The sequence below is a fragment of the Lissotriton vulgaris genome, chromosome 4_1 (assembly GCF_964263255.1).
Source record: "Lissotriton vulgaris chromosome 4_1, aLisVul1.2, whole genome shotgun sequence".
Taxonomy (NCBI): Eukaryota; Metazoa; Chordata; class Amphibia; order Caudata; family Salamandridae; genus Lissotriton; species Lissotriton vulgaris.
Window position 1 is genome coordinate 140,752,326 of NC_141691.1, and position 16,350 is coordinate 140,768,675.

The window sequence follows — 16,350 nt, forward strand, 5'->3', positions numbered from 1 at the left end:
GCCAACACACGGGTGAGTGCCTACAAGCTACTTGCTGGTATGCATGGGGTAGGTTTATCTGACCAGAAGGAAAAAAATGATATCCTTTTGATTCAAGGGAGTTTACCTTGAAAGTTAAGTTGTGGTCAAATAATGTCTCAGTATACGTTCTCACTTTCATACCCTCTTTCTTGCAAAACAAGCTCTGAGGCCTGGAGAACCACTACTTGTTAACCGACAATAAGGGTTCATGAACTTTACAGTTGTGATGTTTATTTTCTCCAACTTATGTCGACCATAAATGCTTACAACAAATGCAAAAGAAGTAAAGTCTACAGTTCCCCCTTGCTTCTTAAAAAGTAAAGATGCATATCTCTAAAAATGCAATCTTACCCAATTGCACTCAAAAGGCTAGAGAGGCTGGGGCAGAGAGGGAGTGAGTGGCGGTGCAGGCGAGCCAGACAGTTACAAATTTCTAGACTTCCTTATGGACCATCGCATCTGGGAATGTTATGTTTACATCCGTGATTGTATTTAGACAGGAAAGTGTAAAATGCAGGCTCACAAGAGGAGCAGGGCAGAGCACGACAGATTATCTAATGTGGAGGGACAGGATGAACTCTTTTGGTTCTCCAAAATTCCTTGGCCGAGGGCTAGAAGTAAATGAGAATAGTACTAACCTAAGAGGTCCTGAAACGGGCTAGCCCCATGTCCTCGATACCGAGATGGCCTAGCTGTGTTACCAGTGTCTGGTGGTCCTCGGTGTCTAATGCTGCAGATAGGTCCAATGACATGAGGGTCCCACGGATGCCCATATCGAAGGCTTAGGTCACTCTCACACTACAACAACCAGTATCTCTTGAATGCATTTGGTGGAACAGATCTTACAAGGGCACTAGTGGAACACTCAAGAAGCTGAAAGTGGCACAATGTATCAATGAAGTCTTGCATCAAATACAGACTCCTGATTATTTTATTGGTAAGATGAGAGTGAAGGCGGATCAATATGTCACATGGCCAAGGATGGATGAATCACTTGGTCAAAAATGGAAGAGTAGTTGGGGGTAGATTGACATGATCAAGAGTACTGGGCAAGTGACTGCAGTAGACAGGGCAACTGACCGAGTGGAATGGGCAAGGGAACAGGGAAATAAGTGCAGGGAGTTGAAATAATGGTGGGCCATGAAGGAATAGATGGGCCAGACAGTAAATGTGGATGGAGGTGAGTGGGAGGAAACTGACAGAGTTATGATGAAGTTCAGTAGACTGCAAATTAAGCAGGTAAAAGTAAAATGATTCGCTTTTATTCCCGCAGACACGTTTTCAGTTCAGCTCATCTGAAATGTACCGTTCCAATATTAACAGGAACAGTAAATGGCACTGACATTTTAATGAATAAAGTGTCATTGTCAAGACATCCAAGTGAAAAGGGTTCCTGCTATTGCTTGTGGAGATGGCCTTGCATTACAACAGTAGGGCACCTCTACATTGAAATAGCCCTTAAAAGCACGTGAAGAAATAGAACATTGAAATATTGAGAGCTCCACTGAAGACCATACCCATCATTAAAGGCTCTCTACCTGGTTATAGGCCCTTGCCTCCATTTAGGGCTATATCTTGGGGCCAAGGTCTTAAACTACTGGTACAGACAATGGCACCGGACTATAATGTTATTTAGAAAATCGGAATGGGAGGAGCTCCGCCAGAGGGCCAATAATGCTTGTACAGATCTTCTCCAGCATTATAACGTTTGCTTTACTGTTTCTATCATTTTACTTTAGAAGATTTTAACCTCAGTGGATGCAATGTCCTAATAACATGACAAACCTCTCTTAGGCTATGCTGGTCGTTAATGGCCCTCTTCCTTGAAACCGGAGTAGAGACGTTTTTAACAGTCTGTATAGCCCACGGCACAGAGCAATAGTGCTATTTTAATGTAAGGAATTTTGCATAACTAGCCAGAGCTTTTATAAATATCTGCAACCTTGACAGACTCAAGAAAGGAGGAATCCTCCTTCGCTTCCCAAAGCTGGTCACATGAAGTCTTACTAGAAGGATTCATTGGACTCAAGGTGATAGGCAAAGGGTACACACCTCTGAATCAATCAAAGAGAATCTCGAGCTAGGATGGAAACAGATAAGAGCAACTCAAAGAGATCAAGATATCTTATGAGCACACACCCGACCCTTGTTGAATCAGTTCTAACGCCTTCAGAGATGGACTTACTCAGTCAGCATGCACCAAGCGTACCGTCTTGAGCCAAACCAACGCATGTGATGCAGAGGGCGGTCATGCATCCTTTTCTGCAGGATCTGGGAGACTCTAAAATGAGTGACTGGTTCCAATTGGACCCGGTCCCTCCGGGATGGTCTCCCATGGACAGCATTCCTGACTCTGGCCACATTGACTAGGAGAATGTTGCCCTCAGTAGTCCTGGACACGGCGAGATACAAAGTAGTCAAGCATGGGAGGACTCACCGCCTCTGGACAGCTGGAGGCTGGTTATGGACACCTGACAGGAGATATGTCAAAAGGCTCTACACACACGTGGCATATGATCAGATGTCTAGGGTTGAGATACTTCGCTATTAAAAAACTGGATTAATGCACAGTTTGGGGCATAAAAAAGGCAGGAGGGAATCTATACAGTAACAGTGTCTGGAAGAGGTGTATGCGATCAGTATTTGACTGAAACACTTCTTGGTGTTGAACCTACCCTTACCAACAAGTCCAAGAAGCTCTCCAGAATTAATCAATGCAGTCTGTGATTATCGACACGCCTCAAAGTATCTTTAAGCAGTTTGGTGGATTTCTATTTTTACTACAATGGTATCTGGACGTAAATATGCAAGTTCTACACTTGTTTTCATTTTGAATATTTCAAGATGTCAGACTGTTTCTGCATGACTAAGTACAATGAAAAATTAATAAATCCGTTTTAGAAGAAAAAAATAAATCCATCTCTCACACATTCACAGGAATTGTTCTCAGACAAATGCAGCCAGCAATGCGTTTCAAATCTTGCTCTAGCTCTGAAACTGCAAGGCCTTCAATTTCTAAATCCTCGCTCTTTTTGTGGAGACGGAGTGTGGCGGGGATTACTGTGGTTGGCAGATAATAAGGTGCTTCCGCCAGTCGAGCATCTCTATTGACCGCTGGCTGGCCTTTGAGTGCCAAGCCTTCCTTATCTGCGATTTTGTGCGATTTATACTTCGAAATGATTTCGCGCTGTTACCGCGTGTGATTCCTTGATGAAATGACAAAAGGTATGACAGATGATTACGCATGGACATAAAAAAAAATTATCACAGGAAATTATTTTGATCCAGATTACCCCACACAAATGATCAAACCGCGAGGTAATAAAACGTGCGCGCAATAAAGAGGAATAAATAAACCTTCAAAATGCTAAAGCGTTAGTCGTGAAAAGGTCAGCAGTCCCATAATATTCGGAAACCTTTTATGAAGAAAGTCAACACCTGCCGACAGATTAGAGAGTCGCACTTACAGCCAATCAGAACCGCGGTTGCCATGGTTGCCACCGTATTAGGCGCATCACTCAGGTTCAGCATGCTTCCAGACATCTGGTTGAGGCTGTCGACAGCATATTTAAACATGAAGGGAACCACTATGTTTGTGCCCTGCAAGAATGAAAGCAGCAATTAGCCAATGGTACATTAAATGGTTTATTTACAAATCACAAATCAATACGGTATGTCTCGCCTGCGTTATAGTGAGGGGTATATGGCTACATCTCACCAGCTCCTTGTTTAATGCTATATTTCACATTATGAGTGGCCCTCTAAAAGCACTCATTCATTCATTCTAAAAGGTTTTCAATAAACGGTAGCACAGCTGAGAGCAGTGGTGAATGGGCGGACTCCATCTGCAGAAGGTTGTGCACAGTCATGCAATACTCCTCGCCAATAACACCCCACTACAGGAAACTTGCTGTTCTGAAGGACGCAAATAGAGCGCAGGGTAAACAATTCAGAGTAATGCACACACACAGATTGACACGTCTCATCATAAACATGTGCCTTTGGTTAAAAAAAAAAAAAAGTCAACTTAAATGGAGCATCATGGAAATTCTCGTGCAACGGTAAATTTGGAGGACATTTCCTAAAATACATGTGCACACTCTAAATAGGGGTTTAGACATTGGGCTTTATCCGTTGTTTTATTTTTATGTAGTGTCACTTTTTCGGAGTAACCCTTTTTTTGATAAGGTTTTATCAAACATGATGACACTTGAGATCTGCAATGCTCGCATTAAAACATCACTTCCAAATGCACGCCGCAACCACCCACCTTCCCACTGACGCAGGCTATGGAATTCCACAGATATGGTCCTTGTGATGGGATTGGAGCTGTCCCTACCAATTACAGCTCAACATCCACTACCAGGGCCCTTACACACCTCAAGACCTAGGTATGCAGTCATAGAACACTCAACCTAGACGGTGAAAGGCAAAGATTCTCTATGCGTCACATCCAGTCAACTGAAGGGCTACACATTGTTAAACTTTTCCCAGTATGCATGAGGATGTCGGTTAGTTTTTCGTTTGCTAAATACCAGTTTATGAAGCAAGAGTGCAATGCCCGGAGGATCATTCTTAATCCATTTTAAGACTATCAGCATCCTGGCTACTACTGTCACTTGCCATAACAGAGCCCTATACGTTGCACATACAACCTCCAATGTCGGAACCTGAGAGCACCCTACCAAGATCTTAAGGGATGGGGTACCACACAGCACCCCACTGATGGGACTGAAGGCCTCCTTCCAAAACTCCTTAATTGTCCCACTATAGGTGGGGTGCCTTCCTAGGCTCACACCTCTAGCATGTAATCAGTGTTGTGACATATATGATGTAAACTATCTGGGACATTTACCTATGATACCATACCATACACTCTCACTCTATATAAAATGCTTCTGTATTTCTTGGGTATACCCCATCAGTAAATGCTGTCCCTTCCCAAAACTTTGTTCCAGTTGGATTGTAAACCACGTTACTCCTCAGGCATCCTTGCGCCGACTTCTGTAGATGCCTCATAGACCCTTGGAACCTCTGCTGTAGTGGCCTTTCCCTTTCTAGCAGATTCAGGTCCTTATTCTCCAGATGTAGCACCCAATGTCGAAGCTGCAAGCATTGTAATCCAACCAACTCTTTACTCCAAACTCTCCCTTCCATTTCTCAACTGTTCCAACTCACCCTTGCTTGAATAGGTTTGAGAGAGCCCTAAACGGATTGTCTTCAGCATTTAAAGTCCACGCCCAAGAGGGCCGTTGAAAAGTGAGAATTAAAATGCAGCAGTGTATTTGGGGAGCGGAACAATGGTAATTTACCCACCCTGGTCACCCAAATCAATGCTACCTAGGCATCTTAATCAGGGTTGTTGTATAAGCATTCTTGGGCCATTGATGTTTTACTAATCATGCCAAATCCCACAGGGGGCAACTCGCCACTGCAAGATCCATTAGCACAATTTCCTTTAGTACTCCTCCACTGTCAACTTGGCCACCACCTGTAGATGGGCTACCCCAGGGCATTTTAAACCCCTTTTGCTTTATAGGGACCATAAGCAATCATTTGATGATCGGTGCACTCCCTCCTGGTCACATGAAGGAGATCTGTTTGCCCCGGAGAGCTTTCAACACCATCTCTGGGATCGGCACCAGAAGCAACTGAAAAAAAAGATACAAGAGCTGTAGGTTTCTTCTGTACTGCAGGGAAGCTACTGAAGAATCCTGAAACAACAACACCTTACTGGTAGAATTCCATCTACCAGGCCTGGGAGATAATTTTCTCCTTTGAGCCTGTAGTCGAAATAATTTCCCACATGTCTCTTGACTTTGCACAGGGTCCCTAGGCCATCTCGGCACTCTATGTGCTCTCACCATGTCAAAACGCAAATGCTTGTCCCCTTTTATGAAGTCCCTGAAGATCTTCTCCTGCAACTTCCTCTCTGTAATTAAATTTGCTATATTGCCCCTGCAGGATCTATTCTCTAAATCTTCACATTTATTCTTCAGAAGAGGAGCCTGGGATTCCAGATGCTCAACTGAGGTGCGCCTTTCGTTGTCGTTCCACAGAATGCAGTCTTTGACTTATACTGGATTTGATGGTGACCATGACCATGTCTCTGCCCAAGCCCACTTGCAGGGTCTCCAAGCTTTCATCTAAGGTTATCTCAAGGCCCACATGATGGTCTGCTAGGCAGAGTTGTAACTCCTCCTGTATGAAATCCCTGGTACCACGCACTGCCGTTTTTCGGACTGAAGAAAGTATTTCTCTATATTTCCTCCAGGAGTCTTTTCATTCTATTTAGGCATGTGTAGCTGCTCTCTGGGTGTCCCAGGCCGCTTGTGCCCAGAGAAATAGAATCACGAAACCCTTTGCAAGTCAGCCCAGCTGCACCTTCTGACGAGTATCTATTACTGCCTCTTCATCTTCTCATGGTCACCAGACAAAATTTCAGTCACCGAATCAGTTCAATCAAGTGTGAACAGAGAAGGCACCCCTAAGTCGATAGCAAGGGGCCTAGAAGCCACACCCGTCTCAGAAGTCTAATCTGAGGCATATTCGCAGATCTCAATTTTTGTGTCTTAAACTTGTAACCATTCACACCGCCATCCATTCAGTGGCCCATGACAGGCGCACACCAATAATACCTGCGCTGTCCTCGATGATTAGTCACCTGCAGGCAGTTTTGAAGTAGATTCCTCATAAAACACAATCAAAGAGCTACCCTGATAATAAGCATTGAAGCCCATCCTGGTTCCTTCGGTACCACAGATGAGGACCCGAGGATGAAACATGCCACCAATATTTATGGTGGGTGAGGGTCCTTCTAAAAAAATAGGCTCTCCCCACCCCCCACTACCAGGAATAAAATAACATTAGGGAGGCATACATTTGAAGAATCACAAGTGCTCTCATTTGTTGATTAGGAATTGGATACCAATGGGAAGTCGAGTGAACCCACTAGAGTAGTTTTTCATTTCCCCCCTTTTGATATTTGTTCGATAATCAGGCCCCACTTCTGTTCAGGCAAGTGATTGTCCTCCAAGGGATCCACTGGATCCCAGTCACCTAGGAACCAAACTGTTTATACATGAAGCAGCAGTACTCTGCGTTTGCTTCTGATGTTCTGAAGTGTGTATATGTTTGTCTGGCGCAGCATTGAGCTGGCGTGATCATCAGTCTGTAAGGCACCTTTACAATCTTCAGAATTTATCTGCTGGTGTGTGATTGAAAAATTTGGCAGCTAGGAGATGAATGATGAAAACAACAAGACATGCATGGCTAGTGAGCCCTGTGAGGTTCTCATCCTTTGAAGGACCCGGGGCAGTACTTGCTTAAACTCTTGCACGTGCCAGACTCGTGATACTACGCAGTGCACCAAACTTGTTTATCAGTTTTAACTTTTCCCAGTGAGATGACCAGCTTGAGATGCACTCATAGAAAAGGTGGAGGCAGAGTGGCGAGACTGCTGGTCAGCAAAAAAGAATGAATAATCGAGTGACTTAAGTTCCTCAATAGAAATAAAAAAGATACTGAGTGCCTTCAAAGGATTTAAGTGTGAATCAAGATAAGTGTACCGGCACTATAGATCACCCTACATGGAAGTCTTGATCCATTCCTAAGCAGGAATAGGAATAACAACAATAACCACAGACAAGCATAGAAAGAACTGTGTGGCTGTTAAGGAAGATCAACTAGCTTCTTGAGTGTAAGCAAACAGCTTGTGGAAACCTCGCTTCTGTAAGAGAACAGAAATAAAGGTTTCCCATAGTTGCTTGAAACAGATTAATTAAAATGAGGAAAACAGCCCTTCCAGGACTCACAGGGATTCCTGGAACTTCTTTACATTACTGCTGGATCCCTGGCTTCTTGTGCTAACGTCAAGACTGAGCGCAGATGATAGGGCTGTGTGAACCATGGCATAGCTGGGTTTCTTTCACCCCTCTCAGCCTCAGACTTCACCAGATTCCTCCATTTTTATAAGCTCCAGGGCGAGTTCTTGAGATTCTGATCAGAACTCATGCAGAGCTTACCTCCTCTCACTGGCATGGTCATTGGATGCACCTCTCATCTCTAGCCTGAACTATGGTCCATGACCCAGATGGAGCTGCCTGCAGCTGCCCAGGGATCAGGGTAATCTGGCTGATCATGCGTCTAAGGAGGCAGGAGCAATGTGAGGGCCCCCCACCAGCCAGAGACAACCCAATCCGCAGAGTTAAAAATTAAAACAAAGATGATTATTATATTTGCATCTACCTTGTATGTTGCAAGGAAAATATTTCCGAGGGCTGGGTGGCTTGGTATTGCATATCACCTACAACTGTCCTCTTCCTCAATTTCATGGCTAATAAGCATGATGAGCAGATGATGGGACCCGCCTCCCAGGTTAGGACAAATGCTCAGATTAAGCCTTGCATGTCACTCACCTGGAAGCTGGACCACCTTATGAACAAAGATTATTATGAAGCAGATTAGTTTATTCCAATGCACTGAATGTAGCCAGCTAGTAGATAAACCGTCCAGCTGCAGAGAGCTGAAGACAGGTGGCAGGTCACTTCTAGGTTTGTTACAGAGGGTATATGTGTGCTGGTGCTTGCAACTGCAGGATACAGCTTCTGTTGAGCATTTGGGATGCCACGTTAACTTGAATACTGCACGACCTTACTCTTGCAGGTGTGCCCCGTGAATTTCAACGCATCGGTACAAAATGTGTTATCTTTGGGTAGAAGAAAAAAAAGCCTCTTGGTGGTGGACCAGGATGGGACCTGACAGACTATGCACTTCCCTTGCAGCAAGCAGCTACCCAGTGCCACCACTGCATGGGCAGCAGTGTCCAGCTCAGGCATAGCACCCGCTTGGCACACCTGAATGCCCCCAGAGGTTGTGGTAGAATAAGAGCTGTGCTCTCGCTCTTCCAAGTCCCAGGCGGATGGCTATCACCATCCTCAATCCTTTTCGTTCCTCACTTGCTGTAGATCACCATTCTTGGGAAATCGTGTCAGAGGAGCTGGCAATAACACAAGTATTAAATTGAGAGGGGACTTTAGCCCGGAGGAGGTTCCGACTCAAATGCCATTAGGACCCCGTGTGCCAAGCTAATCCTGACATTTGTCCTTATTGGCAGCCTGAATATTGGTTTTTCCGGGAGGCTGCCTCTAATTTCACTCGAGAGTCTACAAACTGAAATTGATGGTTGCTCCCAGTGTGTGGTTTTTGTCCTGATAATGATCAAATATATAACAAGGGGGAATCGCCATCAACGCCTTCCTTTGGGCTAATTAAGAAACCGTATATTGTGTTTGTTTCTGTCACTTGACAAACTTATTTTTATGTTAATTTTTCCTCTGCCATTGTCTTTTTTTTACACTATTGTCTGTATTTTTCATTTGTGCATGTCTTGTGTAACCCTGTGGGCACCAATTGATTATTGTAATTTTCTTTTTGTGTTTTAGGAGTGTATTTCATTAACAAACGTCTTTCAGATAACTGTTGTGGGTACTTTCTTTCATCCTTTGGAATTTTTCTCTGATTAATTGTCATTTATCAGTTGTACGTTTTGTGCTAAAAACCAAATTATTCCCTTAACTATTGTTGCTTTAACATTCAGTCTGGCTCTGGCTGAACTCGAGCTCCCGTTCGAACATCCAGCCGGCCTCCCATTTTGCTTCTACCTGCCACCCTCAATCTAACCTCACGCACAAAGAGGTAAAAACAAAGCATTAAGATTTGAGGTAAAAAAGGAGAAAGGTATATACCCAATTAGTGGCAAATTCATACAAAGTAAAACCAGAAAATCTGTACTAATTAAGACTTCTTCCGCTTAACGAAATGGAGTGATCTCAGGCAAATATTTAATTTTACTTATACTCCTTTTTCTTCACTGGCTTATAAGAAGGCACCTTCAAATACGCGAGTTTAGATTACCAGCTATACTAAAAGCTTCTGTGTTTGATTTATTAGACTATAATGTGGCTGTATCTATAAGAATCTGGGCCACGTTCTGTTTACACATGACAAATGTCTTACCTCTTAGTACACTAATGGCACTGTCCTCAGAGTGGAGGTGGAGGCGGGAATGTTTCTAAGCTCATGTTTGAAAACTGTCACTTTTATGAAGTATTTCTCAGTGCACTTCTATACCATCAAGTATGAAGGTTGAAGTTTCCACATGTCAAAAAAAATCATTTTCTTTTGTTTTTTAAGAGAATTTATCATATTTTAGGAGACGTTTGTTATATGATTTACACAGCAAACATTTTCGGGGCTCGGCTCATTAAAGGGCTCTAAAAGTCAAGCCAGATCCTTTGCTCGGCTCATCCTATTAATTTATTGGCTCGCCCACCTCTGCATAAGTCTTCGAGCTACAACTCATACCATGGGGTACGAGCCCATTCCTATGGATTGTCTACATTGTTTTCTTAGTGCTATCAAAGTGAAAATCCAAAAGCTATTTTCAACTTCTACCAGAAAATTCAGTCCGTAGTTCCATTTAATTTGTAAATCTATTTATTTATTTATAACGTTTTATATAGTGTGAACAAGGTCCCAAGGGATATCAGAGCGCTTTACAATAGGATGGGAGGAAGGACATAGATGCAAAATCGACATCAAGTAGGAGTAGAAAACAGGAATGATCGCATATTCAGGGACAGTTGCACAAAAAAAGAACCATAACAAATGATCGTCCAATGGAAGTAAGAACAATGTCTTCGAGCAGGTGCGTTTATTGTTCAAAGTGCATTAAAGACAGTGCAAGTGGGGGGGATCAGGGGGGTGTTAGCCAGTGGGCCTGGTTCAAAGATGTCCAAACTCTAGTGAGGCTCCATGTACCGGAGTAATTTATCTGTCACAATCCGGGCTGCATCCTCCACGAATAGAGTCATAGAATACTCCCTGCAATGTTATTTGCAGCTGCAGCCACAGATGGCCCGCTGACGGCATATTTGGGCCGGGAAGGAAGACGTGCAAGCCGATTCCAACATGGCGGCGACTTATGTGCAGCGATGATTGATCGATCATGACCGCAGGTCGGCTGCGCTTCTGTCGCAAAGATCCTCCATATTGCTATGCCCAAGCCCTGTGTGCAAGGGGCACTGAGGGGCTTTGTCAGTGGCAACAGCAGGACCCGAGGGACAGCAGGATTGCGGGCGTTGCTGGAGCCACCAGTGGATACAGTGGCTTGGTGAATGACTGGACGTGCTGCGGGGTCCTTCTCGTTCCTCCTGGTGCCAGAATTTGTCCACTATATCTCATTTGGCACCTGAAGGGGGCAGCAGCCTTGGTGGAGATCCTATGTGTGGACTAGCACCCGACCTGCGTAGACCAACTGGGCCACCACCAATGCCTTTATCAAAAAGGCGTACAGCGACAGCTGGCCTGCCCTCGCCAGAACTATGCTAGGAGATGAGGTGCACATAGGTGGAATTTCTTCCCTTACAGCCCAGTGGGGCCTACCACCCTCTTTTCCTTCCCTGTGACACCCTGAGGGGTAGAGACCCCATGTGATCCTGTGATTAGCCTAATCAAGTGGCATGGGGGCCCCCTGGACAAGACCAGGTGTAATGGCACAATAGTTAAGTTGGATTCAGTTTGACATGATTTGACACAGCTCTAACGTAAAATATGTTGAAATATCCTAGGGTGGATCTGTTGTAACGTATCTAGGGCTCTAGTGTAATTTTACCGATTCATATCCTTATATAGGCATAAGAATCATAACCATATTTAGACACAGCCAATGCAGTCCAAATACGGCATTGCTACTTCCACTAAGCTCCTAGAGTACAACGAGTTCTTGAAGACAACCAGCCTTCAGCAGTACGGGACTTCCCCCTGCTTCAGTATTGATTTGTCTCAGAACTCCTGGAGCGTGTAAAGAACTTTGAGTTCTTAGTGATGTTATTATGTCCACCCTTACGTAAAACTCGGCACCTTCCAGGTATAAATATACCCACATCTGCCCTAGCAAACACACGGTGGTTTGGAGCAGATCGACTAACTACTTGCCCAACGCCCTGCTGTAGCGAGTGCCGAAGGAAGCCGACCCTCCAGCTGACGCACAGAGAGACGCTGTCTTTTCTCCTGCCGAGAAATCCAGCTCCAGTGTTTCCCTGCCAACCTTGCGGGTTACTGGGAGATCGAGTCCTGAGAGAGAGATACAAGACTTCCTTCATTCTATAACCAAGGTAGGGGGCTGATTAGACCCTTAGAGAATTCTTGGATAGATTCTTGGCAGAAACTATTTAACTCAAGCTACACCTCACTTACTTCTTCCCTTGTACTAGACTTAGGTTAGGTACACCGGGGTAGGCGTATTTTAGATGCACCAGTTGAGTACTTTTAGTCATTATTTATCATTGTATGTATTTTATCTATTTTAAGTATCTTCTGGCTTAGACACCATACAAATGCTTTTACAGTATTATTTCATAATACTCCTTTTACTGTACGCACTTTACTTCATAGCAAGTATTACGATTGTTGCAATTAACTTCTCTTGCATGAGAAAGAAGACTGTTCAATAAATAACCTTCTTATTGAAAACGCCAGTCTCTCTATTTCTCTGCAAAAACCCTGGTGAATTGAAGCATGCACGATTGACTGAGTGAAATAGCCATCTATTGTTTCCGCGACTCTGAAGATATATTTCTTATTCTTGGGGAACAAAGTTGTCATGTTATATGGTTGTCAGAAACTATTCCCTTCTTGTGTATTCGAGAAAGTTTCTAGTGACCTCTGAGCTAGCTGGCATTCACAATTAAGTCTAACATAGTCAATAGAGACCTATTCGACTTCAGTCCTACGTCTAAACTATTGTTTATGTTATTCCAATGCGCAGAGCCTATTGGGAATATAGGAACTACACTACAGATCAATGATGTTGCCATTTGATTGTAGTATTGTACATGATCTGTCGCCCCCACCAGGAGGGCACAAAAATGCTAATTGAAATTAACAATACAAAACATATATCCTACTGTGATTCAAATACTGCAAAAAGTTGGTTTGATAACATTTTTATATATAACCAAAAAAAAAAAACACGATCATGTGTAATACATCCTGCTGGGCTGGGCAGCTGCCGGGACCCCATTCTTATGAACCTTGCAGTACAAACTGGCCTTTTGTCCTATCTCAGAACTTTGAAAGAGGCTGCTACACACTACTGCGGCGCTCACAACCTCACTGCTCCATGTGTGAACCAATGTGAACGCTGCAGGCTGGTTGGGGGTCCTTCACATACTGTCTCCCCTAATGCAGGTGGAGTGCTTGTGACTGGGCTGAGTGTCTTGAACAGCTGAGCAGATCCCGGGATGGGGCACCTCGAGGACACAGTTCACTGTCTAAAGACATTTCAAAGATGGGGAAGTCCGACACCAGGTAGGCCAAGCTGCAAAGAAAATGAGCAGAACACAATCCAACTAGGGATCATCCATCTCTCAGGCTCACTAATCAGAAGCAGAATGAGTTGATGTGAGCACACTGATTCTTCAAATATAGAAACGTCTCACTTCGATAGATACCAAGATGGAGACACTTACCACTTGAGTGGACAAGTTAACTAGATCACTTCACAAACAAGAAAAGTAGACCATTACAGCAGAAGGCCCCATTTCCCAATTAGAATATGACATCTGGCTACAAAGAGAAGCTACTTGACATGAGCAAGTACTCAACGTCATAAGACCAAATAACAAAGACCCGGCAGCCAGATCAAGATGAAACAACCTGCAAATTGTGGGCTTCCACGAGCTGACTGATAGAGACAACATGGCCAACTATTTGGAATCCCTGACCTTTGAAAACATTTCTGTATTGTCTTTCAGTTTCACGTTCATTTTAATGATATAACACATACAGAATTTACCACTAAGAACATGCAGCCGTAATATACCCAAAAGCTATAAATATCAAGTACAGATATAAGACTATAAGTAATCAACTGCATAAGCAATGCACAATCAATTAAAGGAAAAGCAGTACAAGCTTGTGGGGGGATGAATTCAGTGCTCATTTCTATAAAATGTATGCAATGCCACTAGTGCCATTACTGTAACCGGTACATAATGAGGCTCAAAAGCAGGGGTCTCTTTCCCCCTCGTTGAATGAATCCATACTTATTACTCTTCTCAAAAAAAGGCAAACCATGTGATAATCCCGACTCATACAGGCCATTATCATTGATAAATACAGATGCTAAAATTGTGGATTAGAGTCTAGCCAACAGACTGTCTATCTCTTATCCGCTCTGGTCCTCCCAGATCAGTTGGGTTTTAAACCTGGCAGATCCACAGTGCAGAATTGGAGAACCCCGTTTGCTCTTATACACTGGCTTAACCCTAGGCTTGTAGTAGTGGCCGTCATCCTAGACGCAACCAAAGCGCTTGATTCATTAGAGAACCAGTCCCGTTTTGCCGACTATCATGCATGGTTATCCTGCAACTCTTCATCAAGTGGATACAGCTGTTATACACCTACCGGCATCCTGGATACAAATGGTTCCCTATAGGTTAGGGCACTAAACAGAGCTTCCCACTACCACACCTTTCCCCCTCCACTACATGCCATTGCATCAGAACACCTAGCTTGCACAATCTGTCAGCTACATGGGCGATGGGGACTGGCACTCTCTCCTCAGAATTAAATAGTGTACCTGTTAGAAATGGGATTTCTGGTTGGCTAAGGCATGCACCTAAGCCAGGCAGAAAACCCCACTCTAGTCAGGGCAAGGGAGTTACACGCAGAAGATAACCCCTGCTCACCCCCTTGGTAGCTTGGCACGAGCAGTCAGGCTTATCCCAGAGGCAATGTGTAAAGCGTTTGTGCAATACAGAAACACACACAAACACCAGCCACACACTAGGCACACCACAAAAGAAACGCCACACAAGGTTATATAAAAAATAGCCTATGTATTATCCAAAACACATTAGAATCATAATCACACATATACACTGTGCCAACTGGCACTAGGCAATATTTACAGGGGATTATATACACGGGACAGGGCCAATTTGGTCACTGTCAGAACCTTTAGAAAGCACTAGTAACACATGTAAAACACAACCAGTAACTACTGGCAGAATACTGCACTCAGCATTAGCATGGGCGACATAAACGCATTATATCTGCATCACATTAGGCATAAAACATATTAGGAATAAACCCCATTACGCAATAAATCACTAGCATAAACATTATCCTAAACACCAGAAGCATAAACCCCCTGGGCCTAAATTACATTAGTCTAAAACATAGTATGCCACAATCATATTATGCATCACCCTCCAAAATGACCCAGAGGCCAACTGGCCTTCTACTGGGGCTCAAAATGCCCTCTGTCCAGAATGTCAGGGTGTGAAGATAGGGCTTCTCAATTAGCCCTAGGGCTGCAAATGCAGCAAAATAACCGGTGCGCAAATGCGCTTGGGGCGTGGAGTGCAACTCACCCCTTCCTGGCACTAAAAATAATATGCCCACGTCGTTGCAGCTGCCCTCAACAGGCAGGTCAGCTGTGCCAAATCTGCCCAGGCACGAATGTGCTCTGGGGCAGCCCCTCCCCGGGACTCCTAAATATCAAATTGCCCCAAACATTGCAGCTGCCCGCAACTGTGGCGCAGCTGCAATGTGAAGATCACTCCGGCACTGGCACTACACGTGCCTCGGGAGCACCGACTCGGGAGCCTTATGCACCGACAATGTGCCTCGCAAAAACGTCTCTGGGGCAGGAAGTGACTCAGGGCAGTTGCCCACTACTATCCAGGGCAGCTGCCCACTCCCATCCGGGGCAGCTGCTACTGCGGGAAAAATAGCCACACTTTCCCCCCCCACCTCTCCCATGGCCTCTCACCTGGGACAGGCACCGGCAATGTGCCTCGGCTGGTCCCACTCTCTGACTCTCCAGACTTCGCCCGGTCCCTCTCCTGGGACATGGGGCTTCTCTGTGGAGCCCGCGAGGCTTCTGACCACACGCAGGGCTCACACCGCGTCTGCGAGAGCTCTGCCTCCGGTCGTGCTGCTATTGGCTGGCCGTTCGTTTCCTTTTCCCGGTCCGCCCACAGTCAGGCAGCTGGCCTGGCTTCCGGGTCGGCTGCGCCGCTTCCTCCGTTTCTTTTCTACTCACAAGTGCGGGGTGGGCTCCCGCCCTACAATAAACATCAAATGCGGGGTGGGAGCGTGCTTTTTAAAAAGGCATCAATGCGGGGTGAGTTCCCGCAAAAGCACACCACAATGCGGGATAGACTCCAGCTCGATAATAAGCATAAATGGGGGGTGGGCTCCCGCAGAAAGCCAGCAATGCGGAGCAACCCCAACATCAGATTCCCTCCAAGCAGATCA

The 16,350-nt window shown here is 44.8% G+C and overlaps 1 protein-coding gene across 1 annotated transcript in view; it reads right to left on the minus strand.

Moving 5' to 3' along the window:
- ABCB7 (ATP binding cassette subfamily B member 7) overlaps positions 1–16,350 on the minus strand; it is a 796,257-nt gene that overhangs the window by 398,821 nt on the left and 381,086 nt on the right. Inside the window, exon 5 of the mRNA XM_086918402.1 lies at positions 3,489–3,621. Coding sequence (XP_086774528.1) covers positions 3,489–3,621 — 133 coding nt within the window. The remainder of the gene's footprint in view (positions 1–3,488; positions 3,622–16,350) is intronic.